This window comes from Podarcis gaigeae (genome assembly GCF_964106915.1).
Source record: "Podarcis gaigeae genome assembly, chromosome: Z".
NCBI lineage: Eukaryota > Metazoa > Chordata > Lepidosauria > Squamata > Lacertidae > Podarcis > Podarcis gaigeae.
This window is the reverse complement of record NC_139691.1, coordinates 3,803,278-3,823,500: the sequence shown is the minus strand read 5'-3', so window position 1 is coordinate 3,823,500 and position 20,223 is coordinate 3,803,278. Positions and strand designations below refer to the sequence as shown.

The window sequence follows — 20,223 nt, the reverse complement described above, 5'->3', positions numbered from 1 at the left end:
GCATGCAAAGCAGGTGCTCCACTGCTGAGCTACAGCCCTCCCCAAACAGGAGCACAGGAAGCTGCTAGGTCCAAGTCAAAATATTGGTCCACCTAGTTCAGTATTGTTTACACAGACCAGAAGTGGCTCTTCAAGACTTCAGGCAGGGTTCTCTGCCAGGCCTACGTGGAAATGACATCAGGGACTGAACCTGGGACATTCCGCTTGCAAGCAGATCCTCTGCCACAGAGCTAAGGTCTCTTGCCGTTAATATATTAGTGCTCCCCATTGGCAATACTATGAAGACAGCCTGCTTCTTTTTTTAATTATATTATATTTGCATACCAGGGATGCGGGTAGCGCTGTGGGTTAAACCACAGAGCCTAGGGCTTGCTGATCAGAAGGTTGGTGGTTCAAATCCCTGCAACGGGGTGCGCTCCCATTGCTCGGTCCCTGCTCCTGCCAACCTAGCAGTTCGAAAGCACGTCAAAGTGCAAGTAGATAAATAGGTAGTGTTCCAGGAGGAAGGTAAACGGCGTTTCTGTGTGCTGCTCTGGTTCGCCAGAAGCAGCTTAGTCATGCTGGCCACATGACCCGGAAGCTGTACGCCGACTCCCTCGGCCAGTAAAGCGAGATGAGTGCCACAACCCCAGAGTCAGGCACGACTGGACCTAATGGTCAGGGGTCCCTTTACCTTTATTTGTATACCACCTTTTCCTCCAAGGAGCTCAAGGTGGTGTGCATGGTTCTCAGCTTCCCATTTTTATCTTCTCAACAAACCTGTGATGTAGGTTAGCCTGAGGGGCAGTGGGTGGCCCAAGGATACCCAATGAGTTTTATGGCTGAGTGGGGATTTGAACCCTGGTCTCCCAGGTCAAATTCCAACATTCTAACAATTACCCTACACTGGCTCTAAGCAAGGATCTGGTGAGTGGGACCCCTAATATACCACCAGCACTAGAAGACTGTATCTGCAGTTCTGCATCTAGTTCTGGATGCCACATTTTAAGAAGGACATTGATAAACTGGAGTGTTCCCACAGGTGAGCAACCAAGCTGGTGAGGTGTCCAGAAACTAAGCCCTACTGTTGAAAAAGCTGGGAATGTTTAGCCCAGAGAAGAAAATATGCAGTGGAGACATGATAGCCATCTTATAATACCTGAAAGCTGTCCTGCAAATGACGGAGCAGACTCACTCTGTGTTACTTCAGAGGACAGGAATAGAAGAACCCTGTGGTGGAAATGGCAGGGAGCAGATTCTGGCTAAACTTTAGGAGAAACTTATTGACACAAGGGCTGGCTATCTTGGAAAGTGGTGGGCTCTCCTTTCATGGAGATATTTGAGCAGAGGCTGGATGACCATCTGTCAAGGAAACCTCAGGAAGGAAGAGTGCTCTTGTGATTGCAGGTTTCCCACAGATATCTGGTTGTCCACTGTCTATGAGAACAAGATGCTGTCTGACCCAGTAGGCCCTTCTGATGTTCTTATGTTCATCTAACAAAAAGGAGGTTTTCTCTTATTGAGTTTCAAGGACCTTTCCCCCCTCTCTTGTAGGGTTTCTTAGACCAGGGATGGTGAGAGATGATTGCAACACTGCCACACCCTGAAAGGAGCCATGCTTGATTATGCTGTGTGTGTGTGTGTGTGTGTGTGTGTGTGTGTCGAAAACCAGTTTTGCCTGAACAAAAGCAGTTTCTTGGCATCAGACCAGGCAAAGTCATAGACTAGAAAGCTTGGCTGTTTGTAATTTCTTAGGCACGTCTGAAGTCCAAAGTGCAGTCTGGCATGGAACAGTACTTCAAAGGAGATTTAGCAATTTTATCACAAACGAGCAGCAACATTTTATTCCAAGCAGAGAATCTTTCAACATCGTTCCTCACATTACACCAGGGCTGCCAATTTTGGGGGGCCTGTGGGAACCTTTGGAATTCTGAGAGTGCTGTGGACACTGCCCCTGCCCTTTGGTCAATCCCTGGCCCCAGCACAAACAGAAGAAGGGCACACACACATGAATGAACACACAGCCTTTCCATGGGGTCTGTGTAAAAGTTACATCCAGAAGATTAAAACAACGGAGTCTCTTGAATTGTCATCTTTTTGCTTTGGGTCCCAGCCAAACTACCATCAAATAAGGCTTACATTGGTAGGCCGCACAGAAAAATAATCACAGATCTGGTGCTTACCAGTAGCACAAAAGTATTGATCCAAGGCATAGATCCTCGTGGATCTTAATGATTCCCTCCCCCCACCCCGGAACACATCAGTGGGCACATTTGAGTGAAAGAAAGCCTTTTCAGTTCCTTCTAGGCTCTCTGTGAAAGTGACACAGTTCTCTGCTTTTTAGTGAATCTGAAAATACCTTGGAGAGCCTTGTCAGTTTCACCAGTGCTGGGAAAACCTCTTTCACTCACTCCTTCTCCCTGACACCACTGCTTCTGCTGCTCCAAGGAGGGGTGTGAGAAGCCTACTTCCAAAGGGTGTATTGGGTGTATCAGTGTGGATCATGGGTAGGCAAACTAAGGCCCGGGGGCCGGATCTGGCCCAATCACCTTCTAAATCTGGCCCGCAGACGGTCCAGGAATCAGCATGTTTTTACATGAGTAGAATGTGTCCTTTTATTTAAAATGCATCTCCGGGTTACAGTGGTGCCTCGCAAGACGAAATTAATCCGTTCCGCGAGTCTCTATTAGCGGCTTAGCGGCTATTAACAGCTTAGCGGCTTAGCGGCTATTAACGGCTTAGCGGCTTTAGGAAAAAGGAAACAAACACACAAGAACTCGCAAGACGTTTCGTTTTGCGAAGCAAGCCCATAGGGAAAATCGTCTAGCGAAGCGACGCAAAAACTGAAAAACCCTTTCATCTTGCCCGTTTTTCGTTTTGCAAGGCATTCGTCTTGTGGGGCACCACTGTATTTGTGGAGCATAGGAATGTGTTCGTTCCCCCCCAAAAAAATATATATAGTCTGGCCCCCCACAAGGTCTGAGGGACAGTGGACTGGCCCCCCGCTGAAAAAGTCTGCTGGCCCCTGGACTTCACCAGCCTTCCCTAACCAAGTGTCTTCTAGATGCTGTTTGACTCCAACTCGCATCAACCTCAGCCAATGGTGAATGGCTGGAGATTATAGGAGCTGAAGCCCCACAACATCTGGAGGGCCCTACATAAGCAGCTGCTGATGGCACGGCAGAGAGCAGGGAGAGGCACAAGCCTGGGGCATTCAGACACAGGCAAGTTGCCCTGGGACACCACAAAGAGGAAGCAGAATTGGCTGAGCAGTTTTTTGTTGCGACCACACATTTAAAGTAGGAAGCATCACTCTTAACAGGCTGTGTGGCTGTGTGTTCATCTAACCCTGTATTATCTGTCCCGGGGCCCTGACCACTGGTCATGCTGGATGGGGCTGATGGGAATTGTAGTCCAAGTGCATCTTCATGGTACCATGCCTAGATCCCCCTAATCTGTTCTGACGGGCAGTGGCTTTCCAGGGCCCCTATTACTTCCTGCTGGTCCTTCCAACTGGATTTACTAGGGATAGAAACTGGGCCCTTCTGAAAACCAAGCATTGTGTACTCTTCCACTGAGCAATGGGCCCTCCATGTAACCAACACATACCCTTTGATTCAAGATCCCGAGTGCTGTAGCTAGTGCCAAAGCTTGCATTTCTCATGTGCTTCTGAGAAACCCACATAAATTATGGACCTACGGCTACATCAAAATGATTGCTGTAAAAGGCATGTTAGCAAGAAACATATACATCAGATGAAGCCACATGAAGGAGGCTCGGAGGGGGAGGTCCCCCAGTTTACAAAACTTACGAAACATCCCGTCTGGCTGTCAAGATGATGATGCGAAGGAAAGTCCATCCTCCAGATCCCAAGTAGAATATTAAGAGAGCCGGGACCACCTGGATCCATGGCAGGTCCAGGAACAGCCGGAAGACCACAAAGAGGAGAAGCAGAGCCGCTGAACGTAACATGCTGGCCTGGGGAGAGGAGAGAGGGAAGTTCCCTTTGGTGAGATGAAGAGCCCTTGCAGGTCCCCTTCTTATTGCACATTCAGGACTATTTGTGCTCAATGAATTATTATTATTATTTAGAAGATACCTGAAGGCAGCCCTGTTCAGGGAAGTTTTTAACGTGTGACATTTTAATGTATTTTTAATCTTTGTTGGAAGCCGCCCAGAGTGGCTGGGGAGACCCAGCCAGATGGCTAGGGTACAAATAATAAATGATGATGGTGATGATGATAGTAAGAGGGCTGTACCATCATGTTTTCAATGCAGCAAGCACTGTGGGGTAGACTTACAGCTGCCCTTCCAACCAGTGTGTGCCCCGTAAGCCTGCTGAAACCCTGCAACTTTTCATGCCGCAAATGTTCCAGAGTTGTCCCGTTTTCATAATGAAAGGGCTCCTCCAGGCAGCAATAAAGCAATCATGTTTGGGAAAGCACAGCAGAACAACTAATAAAGTGGAATGATGTTTGGACAGTCCAATATGATTCTTTAACTAATGCACTATTATTGCACCAATGACATTTTGCAGACTATCCCCCACCCCAAACCAACAACAACCCAACACCAAACTTGGATGACCCCTTGTTTTCCAAACAGCTGGCCCTAAATGGCCACTCAGGTTGGCCACATCTGTCCACCTTTGCTAAACTGTGAACAAAGACTTTAAATAATAATATTAATTTTTAAAAAGCCGAGGCCCAACTCACCAAGGGAAATCTGGGCTTGCAATCCTAGCTAATTCTTCTCCTGCACAAGGCAGCCTTTTGCTTCAGCGACGTCTCTCTGCCTCTTTGCTTCACCTTCTCCCGACAGGAAGAATGCTACTTGGACCATAACCTAATGAACAACAGGATAAACATGTACAGAAGTCCAAGGTTATTGATTATTTTCCTGGCCTGCTGTGCTTTGCTGGTTTATCTATACCATATGACCTGGGAACGTGGAAGGGAATGTTATAAAAGTCAATTTCTGGTCTGTGACGATGATAAATAAATCCATTCATTCGTTATAAAAGTCAGGTTTCCTGCAAGCCTTTCCTGGTTGCTCCCCTCAAACTTTTGCAAAGTAAGCGCTCCTCCCCCCAAATGAGATCAATGCTGCTATTGACTCTGGCCACAGTTAGGGTGAGACTCTGGTATTGTGAAAGGTACAAGTTCAGGTCACTTAACATGGTTTAACTTGCCTGCTTGGCATTCTCTGTTCATCAGTACTGTTATGTACTGAAGTTCTCACCCTGGGCCAGCAGGGGGATACTGTAGATAGTTATGCAAATAAGGGATTGAAAATGACGTTCAGGGATTGGATAGTTTTAGAAAGTTGTTACAGTAATGTTGTACTGGAGCTCTATATAAGCAGGCTGACTGAACCCTTCAGTTCAGTTCTGTCCTGGCCTGTGAATAAACAAGAGCTGTTTGAAGAATCGCTGTGTCGTCTGATATGTTCACCCACAACTTAACAAGGACCACAATATTTCTTTGAAACATCCACCAACAGCAGCCTTTACCAGCCAGATGCCCTCCAGATGGTTTGGACTACCATTTCAGCCATTTCTGATAACTGGCCATGCTGGCTGGGGCTGATGGAAGAAGTAGTCCAAAACAACTCTGGAGGGCACCAAGCTGAGCTATTTGGTATGATTGTTCAGGAGACGGTTCTACCATACAAGTTTGAAAACCATCTCAGTCCTAACTCCCTGCTTCCTCTCTTACAAAACTAGAACGTGGAGATCATCCACTGACATTGAATGGCTGGAGGTGTAGGACAAGCCGGGGGGGGGGAAAACACTTCTTCATGCAGGGCATACTTCAGGGGTGTGGAACCTCAGGTCTGGGGGCCAAATGTGGCCCTTGAAACCTCTCCACCTGGCCCTTGGGACATTTCCAATGCCAGAACCTCTCCCCAGGCCACCCCCTTGACTGGATCTGCTTCACACCCTTCCTAAGTTTTTCTGCCTGGCTGAAATGTGCCATTGAATTCTGATAAAGGCTGGATGGGAGATAGAGAGGGGTGTGTGCAGAAACTAGCTTAGTTCACAAAGGTAATAATTACATCTGATGCTCTCCCAACTTTTGGTTTTGGCTCTGCCCACCATGGTATCCAGCATCTGGACATCCACCCACAACCTGGGGGACTTCTGTAACATACCGACAAATTCAGGGCGGGCAATTATAGTTGATTGGGAGGTTTAGTGCAATTGCAACAAACCCACTTTCCCAAAAGATTAGACTTCTTTTAGGCGAGGTAAGTGACAGGAAAATGCAGGATAACAATAATAATTGATTTTTCCTGGTAGCAGCCTGGATGGAGAAATGATTGTTAGTTAACTCTGCAAAACTTGTTTGGAAGTTTGCACTTGTAGATGAACTAACACAACACTGCAAAGTAGTCAGAGGCAACATTACCAGAAATAACTAGTCTCCCTGCATTTCTTCCATTAATTCACCACCAGAAGAAACTTCTGCTCACTTTTCTTATTGGAGAGGTTATATCCTGTTATCCTGAATTTTACCTTGATATTCTGGATTTTCTTTATTTATATATCATGTCAATGACTCTTGCCATTGTTTAAAGAAGGTTGAACTTAACTTTTGCAAGTCTGCAAAGTTTGGCATTTACCGGTATCTACACTGTATATTCTTTCCAAGGGATGCAGGTGGCGCTGTGGGTTAAACCACAGAGCCTAGGACTTCCCGATCAGAAGGTCGGTGGTTCGAATCCCCACGACGGGGTGAGCTCCCGTTGCTCGGTCCCTGCTTCTGCCAACCTAGCAGTTTGAAAGCACGTCAAAGTGCAAGTAGATAAATACGGTAGGTACCGCTCCAGTGGGAAGGTAAATGGCGTTTCCGTGTACTGCTCTGGTTCGCCAGAAGCGGCTTAGTCATGCTGGCCACATGACCCGGAAGCTGTACGCCGGCTCCCTCGGCCAATAAAGTGACATGAGCGCTGCAACCCCAGAGTCGGTCATGACTGGACCTAATGGTCAGGGGTCCCTTTACCTTTACCTTTATATTCTTTCCAAAGTGTGTAATTGGAATGAAATGTCATTAAACAGCCAGTGCTGTCTACACGCCCCTGCCTACTGAGATCAAGCAGGCGCCTTCACTGTGCTCTTTTCGGCACCTCCTAAAAACATTTTTGTTTAGACAAACCTACCCAGCTGGTTAGAAATTTGAGGGTGATTGTGTAGTATTTCAACTTTTGTATGTTTTAACGTATGGTTGTGAATTTATCTTGATGTTATTATCTTCTTAAAAACCACTTTGAAAGGGTTTTTTGTTTTTGATTTTAATAGTCAAGCAGAGTATAAATCTTATTAAATAAATAAATAATAAGTACCAACATATCCAAACCAATGGCTTCAAGTTACACAACTTTCTGAACTAACTAAACTAATTACTAACTAACTACGACTAAACTTTCTGAAAATAAGCACTGTTCAACAGTGGAACGGACTCCCTCAGAAGGTGGTGGGCTTTCCTTCATTGGAAGTTTTTGAGCAGAAGTTGGGTGGCCATTTGTCACAGACGTTTTAGTTTAGTTTACAGATTAATAAATAGATAAATAAATTCCTGCACTGTGGGGGGTTGGGGTTGGGCTAGATGATCCTCAGGGTCCCCTTCCAAATTCAAGATTCTACGATTCTATGCTCTGAACAAATGCTGAATGAACAGATATTCTGGCAGTACCACAGCTGTATTCCATGTGTTCTGGACTCCCACAGCCCCTGACATGCTAGCTGGGGCTGGTGGGAATGGTGACTGCAACAACATCTGGAAGGATGGGGAAGTCTGCCCCAGGGTCAGGGGCATGATCCAATGACCCTGGCCAAAGAGTGAGTTCTGGGGAAGGGCTTACAGAAAATAAAGGAGGTGGTTCTCTTATAACAAGGTGGTATTAACTAAGTGAATGTATGAGTAACTGAAATAATCACATATGCTTCCCCTTTCCGCATCCAACCACATTTGCCTCTGGTCATAGCTGTCAACTTTTCCCTTTTCTTGTGAGGAATCCTATTCAGAATAAGGGAATTTCCCTTAAAAAAAATAGAACAGTTGACAGTTATGCCTCTGGCATGACAAGCATGCCCCTATTTTCAGCTCTGATAGTGTCCAATGCCCCTTTGCATGTGTGCATCTAGAAAGGCATGCCTGAAGCGCCACAGGAAACAGGAACAACTCTTAGATGTCCGTAAAGCACCTCAGCTTCTGAAGGACTTGATTCTTCTCTGCAGGCACAGGCTCCAACCCTGAACTCCAGACAAACCCTCCCTGGCCTTTCAACCTATTCATGCACATCATGCTCCCTTTTGATGTGACAGGGAGAAACAGGACGTTAGACAGGCAACAGGAAACGCATCAGCTATGCCGGTGGGGTTTGCAAGCCCTGAGATGACACTGCAGTTTGCAGGCTGTCCTCAAGCCAAGGGTTATTCAGCTAAAAAGCTGGCCAATGAGGAGGATGGGGATAGACGAATCTGACCCCCTTTGCTCTTCGTTTGTTGCTTTTGGGTGCCAAGTCAACAAAACGGACCCTGGTTGTTGCTGAAGCCTGGGCAGAAGGTTAAATACAACTCCCTGGATGGGTTCTTAATGCCATCCTGCAGCAGAGAGCCCACTGGACTGGACTCAAGGGAACCCTGCAGAGTTAGTTCATTGTGTCTTGAGGATTCGAAACACAGTGGGCAAGTCAATTAGCCCCTTTTTGCTCAGAAAAGGAACAATTTTAAAAATTCTGCCAAAAAATTCTCTGTGTGTTTTTAAAGACGACCACAGAATCTGTACATCGGCAGTGCTATTGTAATTGTGCAGAATTATACAATTTGGAGAGCCATCTAGTTTGATTTCCTTCAGAAGCTGATCACACTTTGGGCCAAATTAAGCTAGGTGCTTCCTTCACAGTTTGCAGTTATGTGAGTGGCTTATTCAGCGTAAAGAGCAGGAAGGGGTGTGCTCTTCGGAATCCCTCACAAAAAGTGGGGAGGGTTTTCCCCATCATTTTGAGCAGGGATTCCCATGCAGGTTCACTCGGAAACTTCTGCTAATACGATAGGGAAAACCTCTGTTTTCGCAGTCCAAAACACCTTCCTGAAATAAGAAGAGGTTTGCACAGATCCCATCCAACCAATCAGGATTTAACCTGTGCTTATCAGCCTAAATTTGCCAGCCGAAATCTACATCTATACACTATAAATCAACAGACAAACTACTTTCCAAAATATACAGCACTGTAGATGAATCACTTACATCCCCAGGTCACTGTAAGCAGCTCTTGAGCTGTCTTCCTCTCCTCCAGCCTCCTGTCTCTGTTTCTCCACCTCTTCACAGTTCCACCTTTATCTAGCCTTCCTTCCCTCCCAGGGGGCAGAGTCATCCCCACCTACGCCTAGCAGCTATCTGGGCTTCAATCAAACCTCCAAAACAGGTGCAGCAGCTTCTCCCTCGCCATGTGAACGGCACACCGGTTGCACTATCCCCCTCTGGCCTCACAGGATGCATCTATATCCATATTGTCCACACTGACCAGCAGAGGCTCTCCAGGGTTTCAGACTGTCAAAATTCCCAGCCCTGCCTGGACGTGCCAGGGATTGAACTTGGGACCGTTTGCACGGAAGGCAGATGCTCTTACACTGAGCTATGGCTCTCCCCCAGCAGGAAGGGTTCAATTCAACTACCCTTTGAGCCATTTGATAAAGGGAAATAGGTTTATTAAGCCGTCAAAGTGGGAACCCAGGAACTGGAAAGCAGAGCTCCTATTACTCAACATTTGAGTTCACCATGGCTTATTATTGTGATGTAACACTGCTGCTTCCTACACACTATTACAAACCTGACAGTCTTGATTCCTTTGACTGGACCTGTCACCAAGCAACCAATGAGCAAGCATGGACTTGGCAAAAAGAATGTTCATGCCCCCAAATGATATTTTCCTTTAAAGCAGGAGAGTATCAGGTTTCATTTGGGAGACAGGCAGATTTCTGGGAATTGTTGATCAGGAGTCAAGCTGGATGAAAGGCATGTGGTGTGAGATGTGCGCGTGCTTTGAGCATCTGAGGCAGGTTTAGTGGTTTTGCTACCTGTTATACTTGCTTCCACTGTATTCCACTTGTACATTTGTAAATGAGAGACACACTATGAACACAAGGTAACTTCCCAGTGTTGTCTGCACTAGTGCAGAGGTGGAAACTGTGGCCCTCCAAATGTTAAAGGTAAAGGGACCCCTGACCATTAGGTCCAGTTGTGGCTGACTCTGGGGTTGCAGCACTCATCTCGCTTTATTGGCCGAGGGAGCCGGCGTACAGCTTCCGGGTCACGTGGCCAGCATGACTAAGCTGCTTCTGGCAAACCAGAGCAGCGCACGGAAACGCCGTTTACCTTCCCGCCAGAGCAGCACCTATTTATCTACTTGCACTTTGATGTGCTTTCAAACTGCTAGGTTGGCAGAAGCAGGGACTGAGCAACAGGAGCTCATGGGGATTTGAACCACCAACCTTCCGATCAGCAAGTCCTAGGCTCTGTGATTTAACCCACAGCGCCACCAGCATCCCTTCTCCAGATGTTGCTGGACCACAAAATCACTATCCCTGTTCTAGCACTGCCCTGTTGCCACACTAGCATGTTACGCTCACTCCACATTTCTAAGCAGTGAGAAGTTCTAGGGGCACAGCACTTTTCAGGTTTGGCTCCCCTCAGAAGGTTGTTGCTGGAGGCTTAGTGCCATTTTGTAACATTAATGTTTATTTACAAATATGTAGGCTGAACATTCCAACAAAATGTTTGCACACACAGTCCCTGGCATCTCCAGGTAAGGCTGGGAGAGAACCCTGTCTAAAGCCTTGGAGAGCTACTGCCAGTCAGTGTAGGCGATACAGAGATGGACCAATGGCCTGGCTCTGTATAAGGCAGCTTCCTGTGTGTGTAATAGCTTTGCACAACAGTCACAAACACAGCCTTCCTTTAGCCTTTTAGCTGTGCTTCCTTTTTTCCTCAAATACTGTATGTTCTTTTGATGCATGCATATCATTTAAATAATCGATACTGGCTTTCCCCCCAACTTTTCCACTGTGGACTTTCAAAACCTTTGCAACCTTGCAAAGCAGAGGCCCATGATTAGAATCCTGATCCAGAAAAGCAAAGCCCCGCACCATCTACGACAATGGTGAGCCCATCACAGTCCTGGTTGCCAGGGTGAAATATGGGCAGAGAAAGCTGCTTTGTGCCAAGTCAGACCAGGAGGGTTCAGAGCCCTCACCAGCCAAATTGGTGCCACCGCTGGCTGGGGCTGACAGCAGTTCTAGTCCTAAACCTCTGCAGGGCACTGCGTTGGGGAAGACTGGTCTCCCCTGACTAGCAGCGGTGGTGGGGTATTTCACCACTGCCTGCTAAGAAGCACTCTCCTTCTTCCAGTATTATTATTCTTCCAGTATTGCAGTGGTACCTTGCTTTTCAAACTTAATCTGTTCTGGAAGTCGATTCCAAAACCAAAGCATTCCAAAACCAAGGCACGCTTTCCCATAGAAAGTAATGCAAAACGGATTAATCCATTCTAGACTTCTAAAAGCAACCCCTAAAACAGCAATTTAACATTAATTTTGCTATCTAAGACCATTGATCCATAAAATGAAAGCAATAATCAATGTACTGTACGATAAATTAAATAAGACAGTATTGTAGATGATAAAAATTAAAATAACAATAATAATTCTTACCTACACTGATGATAATCATTGTTTGGATGGGGGGGCTTTTATGCATTTCTGCAGTCACACAATCAATCAATCAGTAGCTGAACTGGGTTCCACGCAGTCATAAAAACAAATTAACCGAGAAAGCCTCAAAAACAAAAACACAAAATAAATAGCAAAAGCAAAAGCACCAAACTTAATCTGTTCTGGAAGGCAATTTGACTTCCGAAATGTTTGAAAACCAAGGCGCAGTTTCTGATTGGTGCAAGCACCCCAGAAACAATAACTGACAGCCGCATCGGATGTTCGGCTTCCGAAAAACGTTCGAAAATTGAACACTTACTTCTGGGTTTTCCGCATTTGGGAACCAAGGCGTTTGAGTACCAAGGCATTTGAGAACCAAGGTATCACTGTACACGGCTTTGAAAATAACAACAACACAGATACACTTATCTTTCCCAGTCCACCACCAACTAGTGATTTCCTTATGGCTGCCCTTTACATCTATATATATACACATACACACACTGGAGTGAAAAGGACACCTTATGCTTGGAAAAGTGTGGTGATGCTTAAAAGGCACCTTAATGCTCAAAAAGCATTTACCTGGAGGCCAGGTGAGTAGAAGATCTGGGCCTCAGAGATCAGAAGAGGGTCAGGAATGTGGAGGGGCCTCCTAAAAATCTTCACCCACCCCCAGACCTAGGTCTGAATGAGGCAATGTCCTGATCTCTTTAAGGTAATTTCTGTGCCACAGGAGAAGCACACATGACACACTCAGTGTTGGGCTTTCAATTTCTGGCAGGTTTTGTGGTCACACTGCGGAGAGTGAATCCTATAGTATTCTGGAGGAACTCTCTGCAGGTTAGCAAAGCAAAAACTGCAATTTATCCCCTATCCCTTTCAATAAGAAATATTACACACATGTTGCCTTGGTTGCTTGAGAAAACAGGTGATTGCAGCAGGGAACTCTGGGATGGGGGAGGATTCTCACACATATCAAATTATCTTTTTTAGAAGAAGAAGAAGAAGAAGACAACGACAAAGCCTTAGTATTATCTATTCATCTTATGTTTAGAGCCAGCCTTACTTCCCCCACCACCAAAAGAAACATTAAAACACCAGCTCCTAAGAATGGACTTAAAAATACCCACCACACTCATTCCTGAAATATGAGCCTTAAATTCTGAGAAGTCCTTTTCAGTGATATAAATCCAACATACAATTAAACATCCCAAATGGTAGCTCTCTCACCCCTCTACTCCATTTTACTCCACTCTCATTATCTGCAAAGGAATAATAGAGTACTAGCTTCACCCAGGAGGAGCCAAGCTTAAAGTCCTCCCAGCTTCACAGCAACCCACTGATGCTATTACGAAAAATAATGGGAAAGGAAGAAAGGGAGCAGCTATTATAAGCCTCGTTAGACATAAACCAGACACACGATTAGGCTGTGAAGAATGCACTCCTAGCAAGGTCTACTCAGAAGCAAGACCCGTTGAATCTAATGGCGCTTGCTCACAGGTAAGTGGAGGTAGGACTGCAGACTGAATTAGGGCGTCCGCAGCATTAAACCAAACGAAAGCATAGCTGGGGCCTGACAGCTAGGAAACGAAGGATATTATATATTATTACGCACACACAAAGGAGAAAATAAGGTCAATGGCCCCGCTTCTACACCCACTCCCCAAACAGAAAGTGGGGGGAGATGCAGCTTTTTTTATAGGCATCATTGCACAATAGCCCCCTTTCCTTAACACACACACACAAGTTGCGGGGGTCTGTATCCACCCGGCTTTAGAATGAGCAGCAGCATGCTGGGACGTACCCCCCCCCTGACAAAAGGCTCCCCTCTCTCTCCAGCCCCCACCCCCGATGTAGCGCTCTGTGATGCTGCAGCGCTATAGACACTGACACAGCAACCCACCTCTCTCTGCTATCCTACGGAGCTCTGTGGCTACTGAGTGTCACAACACCGCATCCTCCTCGCGGGGCAGAGGATGCGGGTCCAGCAGTAACAGCTGGTTCAGCAGCTGTCAAAAGGGCAGGATCTTGTCTTCTCCTGCCTCCTCCTCCTCCTCCTCCTCCTCCTCTTGCAAAGGCTCTCCTGATCAGCCCAGCGGCTGCGGCTCCTCCTGGCTTTGGCACTTCCTTCCTCCTCCCTTTTCCACCTGCACTGCCCTCCCTCCCGCATGAGAATTGCAAGCGGGAGGAGAAAAGGAAGAAACCAAACGGCAGCAACAGCAGCTAGTTACTGATGCTGCAGGCGCTCTGGCAAAAGGGGGTCCTGCAGGGGGCGAGAGAGAACACCGCTCTGCCGAAATGCACCGCGGGATTTGTAGTCTTTCTTGCGCTCCGCAGCCTTCCACGTGGGTGGGGAAGGGCTGTGTGCTTTGACTTTCCTCTTTTCTTTACTCTTGTACTGCTTTTTCCTTCTCTCTTTCTCTCCCACTACCTAGCTCGGTTTCCTCCTGTCCCAGCCCCTGGTCCTATGACAATGGCCCTCCCACCGCACGTTAAAACGATCTCAAGCAGTTTCACATATTTATTTTATTTTTTGAGAAAAAGCTTCAGACAGGAAAGCAAGAGCTGGGAGTTTGCAAAAGAAGTTTCAAAGGAGAAGCGAAGAGGCTCGCGGTGTCCCCGCGCGCGCGCCTTCCAAAGTCGGTGGCCTTAAGACGCCTTTGCAAAGGGACAACTGGCGACAGGAAAAAAGTACGGCTCTGTAATCAGATCAAGAGCTCAGCCGAGCCGCAACTGGTGGAGGGAGGGACGGAGGGAGGGCAAAAAGAGGACGGGCAGGATCATCCCTCGCTATCTAGCAGGCTCTGTGGCGCAATGGATAGCGCATTGGACTTCTAGACTAATGACTGGGTGAAGTCATTCAAAGGTTGTGGGTTCGAGTCCCACCAGAGTCGCGTTTTGTTGGGCTTCCTTTCAACTCAAACTTTAAAAGAAGCAAAAGTAAACAAATAACACGACCAATTCCTCTGGGGGACAAAGTTGACTACATAAAAGTTTTGTTAAAATATTTTTAAAAATCCATTTATCCAGTTATACCTTCTTCTTTTTTTTTTTTACAACATGCCAATATTTCGCATCAGTCGTAGCTGGAGACTCAAGTTGAAACCTGTATGTGTGCTTAGCTAAGAACTCGATGGGGCTTACCTCTGGGTAGAGGCTTGCAAGCTGACTTCCAGAGTGTCACAATTTTGTGGATGGGCATACAGCCCCTGAAGTGGATTTGGTGCTCTTGCGCAGCAAACTCACTGCCCCCGCCCCCGACAAACAGCACCATGGATATTATTATTATTTTTGCAGTAAGGAAAGTCATGGTTGCTGAATTGCAGAGTTGGAAGGGAGGGTCATCTGGTCAAATATCCTGCAAAGCATCCTGCTCACAGTTATCCCTGCGTGGGCTCAAACCACCAACCTTCTGCATAAGAGCCAGAAGCATTAACCCACGGTGCCACAGGCTCCACATGTGCTTATGTGAAGTAGTTGGATAACTTCCCCTCAAAGAAATCGGAATGAGTGCTTGATGAACAGGACATATGGTAGAGCCCTAAAGTTTCACCTGTAAATTAGGATGAGTATCTGACAGATTAAGGCTGTAATCCCTAACCCCATTTACCTGGGAGTAAGCCTGATTGAAATCTCATGGATTTCTGAGTAGAAATGGGGCACTTCCAGACCGTCACTATTTTGGGGTGAGATTCAAACACACAGCTGCAAATTCTGGGAGGTCTTGGGCATCAAACCCACTTCACATTAAAAAATCCAGTGTGGGTGTAACTTGACTTTATGGGGGGGGGGGGAGGCGTTATGTTAGTGGGGGAAGAACCGAGTTATCTGTGATGCATTTGGTCAGTTAAGTATTTTTATTTATTTACTTGATTTATGGGGGGAACAGGTGCCCAACCCACACCCTCCTTGGCTATGCCCATGGGATCCAGACTTATTGCAGTGGGGATAGTGATAGAGGAAATGTACCAAAAAATTCAGGATGACACTTCCTTTGAATGCTCATTAAGGGCTCTTCCATACTGGGCCAGTCTATACCTGGGCTTAATGTGGACCTCGAGATTCCCTATGCTTTGAAAATCCAAATAGGAGAGTTGTACTGACTGCATCGGGTGGCGCTGTGGGTTACGGGTGGCGCTGTGGGTTAAACCACAGAGCCTAGGACTTGCCGATCAGAAGGTTGGAGGTTCGAATCCCCATGACGGGGTGAGCTCCCGTTGCTCGGTCCCAAGTCCTGCCAACGTAGCAGTTCGAAAGCACAACAACGTGCAAGTAGATAAATAGGTACCGCTCCGGTAGGAAGGTAAACGGCGTTTCCGTGCGCTGCTCTGGTTCGCCAGAAGCAGCTTCATCATACTGGCCACATGACCCAGAAGCTGTACGCCAGCTCCCTCAGCCAATAAAGCGAGATGAGCGCTGCAACCCCAGAGTCGGCCACGACTGGACCTAATGGTCAGGGGTCCCTTTACCTTTACCTTTACTGACTGCATAGGGAATCTCTGGGTTTAGGGAGAAGAAAGTGTGGGGCCAGTACTAATAGGTGGGGGGAAACATGTTGAAAACAGTATAGTGACAGTGCCTGCCTGATGTTAATTAGGCTGGGAGTTCCAAAGTCTAAGGACTGAAAGACTGACTCCTAACACACGAAATGATTATTATATGGCCCTTGTAAAAAGACAAGCTCAGTATAGCAAAGGATTTGAGAGAGGCTTAGTACAGTTTACTTGAATATTTCCCTTCTGTTTCACAGCTGGGATTAGTAATGTTTGCTGAGGAAGCCAGAAGCCAAAACTTTAACTAAGCAGTCATAAACCTATTTCTGTGCGTTCATTCATTTATTTGCAAATATTATAATTTAGTGTTCTTTGACAGTATCTTTTTAGTATCTAAATCCTGCTTGATTGCATTATTGTTCAGTTGCTTATAAGAGGTAGGTGTGACTAACTGGGAAACATTAATTGCTGTGTTGTTCTAATGAGATTGCTTTACTGTATATTTTCTTATGGATGTTTATGTTTCAATGGGATCATTTACCCCGTATTTTAATTAGGAATATTTATATTTTAATATCTGTGCATTAGTTTTCATAATATAATATAATATAATATAATATAATATAATATAATATAATATAATAATAATTTATTATTTATAACCCGCCCATCTGGCTGGGCTTCCCCAGCCACTCTGGGCGGCTTCCCAAAAAATATTAAAATACTATAATACATCAAACATTAAAAGCTTCCCTAAACAGGGCTGCCTTCAAATGTCTTCTAAAAGTCTGGTAGTTGTTGTTCTCTTTGACATCTGGTGGGAGGGCGTTCCACAGTGAAGGATTTTGCTTAGAAACCTATCTTAGAATTAAGTAGTATATAAATTACTATTAATAATTATGTCATTCTTACTGTACACCAAAAGCCTTTTTGCCCTTTCTGGGGCATCTTAAGCAAGCAAATCTGACTTCACGTTGGCTCAGTATACCTGAAGGAGCGTCTCCACGCACTCCACCCACATCATTCTGCCCGGACGCTGAGGTCCAGTGCCGGGGCCTTCTGGTGGTTCCCTCATTGTGAGAAGCAAAGCTACAGGGAACCAGGCAGAGGGCCTTCTCAGTGGTGGCACCCACCCTGTGGAATGCCCTCCCATCAGATATCAAAGAGAAGAACAACTACCTGACATTCAGAAGACATCTGAAGGCAGCCCTGTTCAGGGAAGTTTGTAATGTGTGACATTTTGATGTATTTTTGGTCTTTGTTGGAAGCCGCCCAGAGTGGCTGGGGAAAACCAGCCAGAAGGGTGGGGTAAAAATAATAAATTATTATTATTATTATTATTGGTCATACCTTTTTTAAAAAAGGGGGAAGAACTTAAGTCTTTAAATGAGATGTTTGTTTGTTTAATAGAGGTTTTGTACTCACCATTCCATCTGCATAAACCACAAGGCAGCTTACTACAGAAGTAACATGCCAGTGGCCCCCAACCCTTTGGGGCCCAGGGGACCCATCTGGAAAGCTAAGAAACTATTGTGGGCATCACAAGCTCCCCATTTAACAAGAGAAAAGCTAGCGATGCTCAGAATGCACCCAAAACTTGCAAAACACCTACACGGTTTCTATGCCAGACAAATAAAACAGAGACAAACAATGCAGGCAACCTACAACCAATCGAAAGTGAAAGCTGCCAGTACTCTTAGTTAAAATTAAAATGGGGAGTGGCAGAGTTGAGGCAGGTGTAGGGCTGCTAACTTGAATAAAATATTGGGGGGCCCAAGTAAGCTCCACCCCACATAATCGATCACATGGTGCAGCACGCACACACTATTTGAATGGCAATGCCCATGAACTTTGGGGGGTCCTGACCCCCTCAAATATTTTATTGGGGGCCCCCGAAGACCATGCTGCCCATAGGCACAATATTGTGTAGAAATTTCTCATTTTCAATCGTGCATAATCTTTGCCGCCCCTTCTCCAGAAAATGAAAATGGATCTTGCATGCCACATTTTAGAAGGAAACTAGGCAAATGCTGTGTTTGAGTGTTAAGTACAAACAAACAAATAAATAATTCGTTACAATGATGAACAAAGCAAGCAAGTAAACAAACAAACATGGAGAGGCTTGAAATTATGAAGCAGAATCTGGGGGGAGGGCAGTGGATCAGCTGGTGGTCCAGATCTCCTGTCCCCTTCTTTCTTTATTTAGTACAGTATTTAAAAAGCTGCTTGTAGAGTAGCTGGCCACAGCACTTGTGAAACACCAGCCACCCACCATCTTAAATTCTATGCAGAGTTGTGTGTCAGGCGGCTAGCGCACAATAGGACCATCATAAAGTAAACACTAGAACTACCCTGGTATCTGAGAGAAGGCACCAGTTGCTGTGGAAATAACACTGCCATGCTGTGTGATTGCTTCCATGTCCCCCTCATGCCTGCATAAAAGGAAAACCTATTCTGACAAATTCACCACAAGCCTGCAGCTCTGTGAAAGGAGCCCTTCCAGGCCAATCCTATGAAGGCAGAAAGGGAAGTTAACATCTGCCTTTGTTTACCACAGTGTGGCTTTTAATCCTGGTTGGCGATGTGGGTGTAGAAAGAAAGGGAGTCAGCTGCCTGGGAGAGGATGGAGAGGAGGAAAAGTTGCCAGGCGAGGCAAGCAAGGCAGGCAGACTGAAGCAACTTGTTCAGAAGGGGGAAGGTCACGGCTCAGCGACAGAACATCTGCTTTGCATGCAGAAGGTCCCAAGATCAATCTCTCAATGGCATCTCCAGGTGGGGCTGGGAGCGATGCCCTGCCTGAAATCCTGGAGAACTGCTGCCAGCCACTTTCCCCACTCATGGGGGAAAGAGGAAATCTGTTACAGAATAATAAAAAAAGCAAATGTAAAATGACCAAGCAGGTGGGCAGGGAGGAAATGGTGGTTTGGCAAGGGGTGGGTGGGAATACAGGTGAAACTCGAAAAATTTGAATATCGTGGAAAAGTTCCTTTATTTCAGTAATTCAACTTGAAAGGTGAAACTAATATATGAGATTGACTCATGGCATGCAAAGCGAGATGTGCTTCTACTTCTCCGAGGTCCAATCTTGCTCAATTTGCAATCCTTGTTTTGCTGATTTCATTGAATATTCTCATTTTCTGAGATTGTTAATCTGGGGTTTTCATCAGCTGTACGCCATGATCATCGCAATGATAACAAATCAAGGCTTGACATATCTCGCTTGGCATGTCACGAGTCGATCTCATATATTAGTTTCACCTTTGAAGTTGAATTACTGAAATAAAGGGACTTTTCCACGATATTCTAATTTTTCGAGTTTCACCTGTATGGCATGAGTGGAATGTGAAAGGAGAAATTACAGCAGATGTGTTAACAATATTGGGCGGACACGTGGAGGCAGGAAAGAATATAAAACAAACCTTATTCTCTGTTTAGTGCCTTTGGCTCAGCAAAGAGTGCCTAAAACAGGGAGGATGGGTCACAACACCTCCAGAGCACTTAACCTGAGGGAAGCTGAGTTATGGAACACCATGCTTCAAGGAAAGTGCTGTGGCAAAGAATTAAGCCATTTCCAAATACAAGTCAGATACAGGATTAGGTGCCAGTGACTGTCAGATGAATATGCCAAATTCTGCCTCCATTTTGAAGCTGGTTCTGCCCCCCTGCACCCACATTGCAAGGCCAGTGGGGTGGGCCTCAGTCTCAGTTTTTAGCAGTCTCACTGTGGGTCCTGGACTGATGCTATGATAACTTGGTATAAGGCAGCATCTGTCCCTAAGGATCGGTCAGCTTGACCATGTGCCCTTCTAGGGATGCAGTGAGGCCTGACCCCAGCATGGCGTCCTTTTTAAAAAAGTGTGCTTAATCTGGACATGCTTACTTAGGAGAAAAGGCAGGTGTAGGCCCCTGAGCTGCAATGTGCTCTCTTTCCAGATTGGGGCCCTATGCAAGTTATATGCTGAAAATCACTCCCCTGCCTGCTATTTGCTCCCAAAGAGTAGTTTGAAATACTCTTAAGAAAGAACACCAGAAAGAGG

At 46.0% G+C, this 20,223-nt stretch overlaps 1 protein-coding gene across 2 annotated transcripts in view; it reads right to left on the bottom strand.

Annotated features, from left to right (window-relative positions):
- Positions 1 to 13,936, bottom strand: part of SLC27A4 (solute carrier family 27 member 4) — a 44,786-nt gene extending 30,850 nt beyond the window's left edge. Inside the window, exons 1-3 of one of the 2 annotated variants that reach the window (XM_083721766.1) lie at positions 13,597 to 13,936; positions 4,696 to 4,825; positions 3,792 to 3,958 (exon numbers count right to left, since the gene is read on the bottom strand). In XM_083721766.1, the coding sequence (XP_083577892.1) occupies positions 3,792 to 3,952 (161 nt within the window). In that variant the 5' untranslated portion in view covers positions 3,953 to 3,958; positions 4,696 to 4,825; positions 13,597 to 13,936. Of the gene's footprint in view, positions 1 to 3,791; positions 3,959 to 4,695; positions 4,826 to 9,231; positions 9,322 to 13,596 lie in introns of those variants that run through there. The other variant, XM_083721767.1, reaches the window with a different exon arrangement.
- Between the last annotated feature and the right edge of the window lie 6,287 nt (positions 13,937 to 20,223).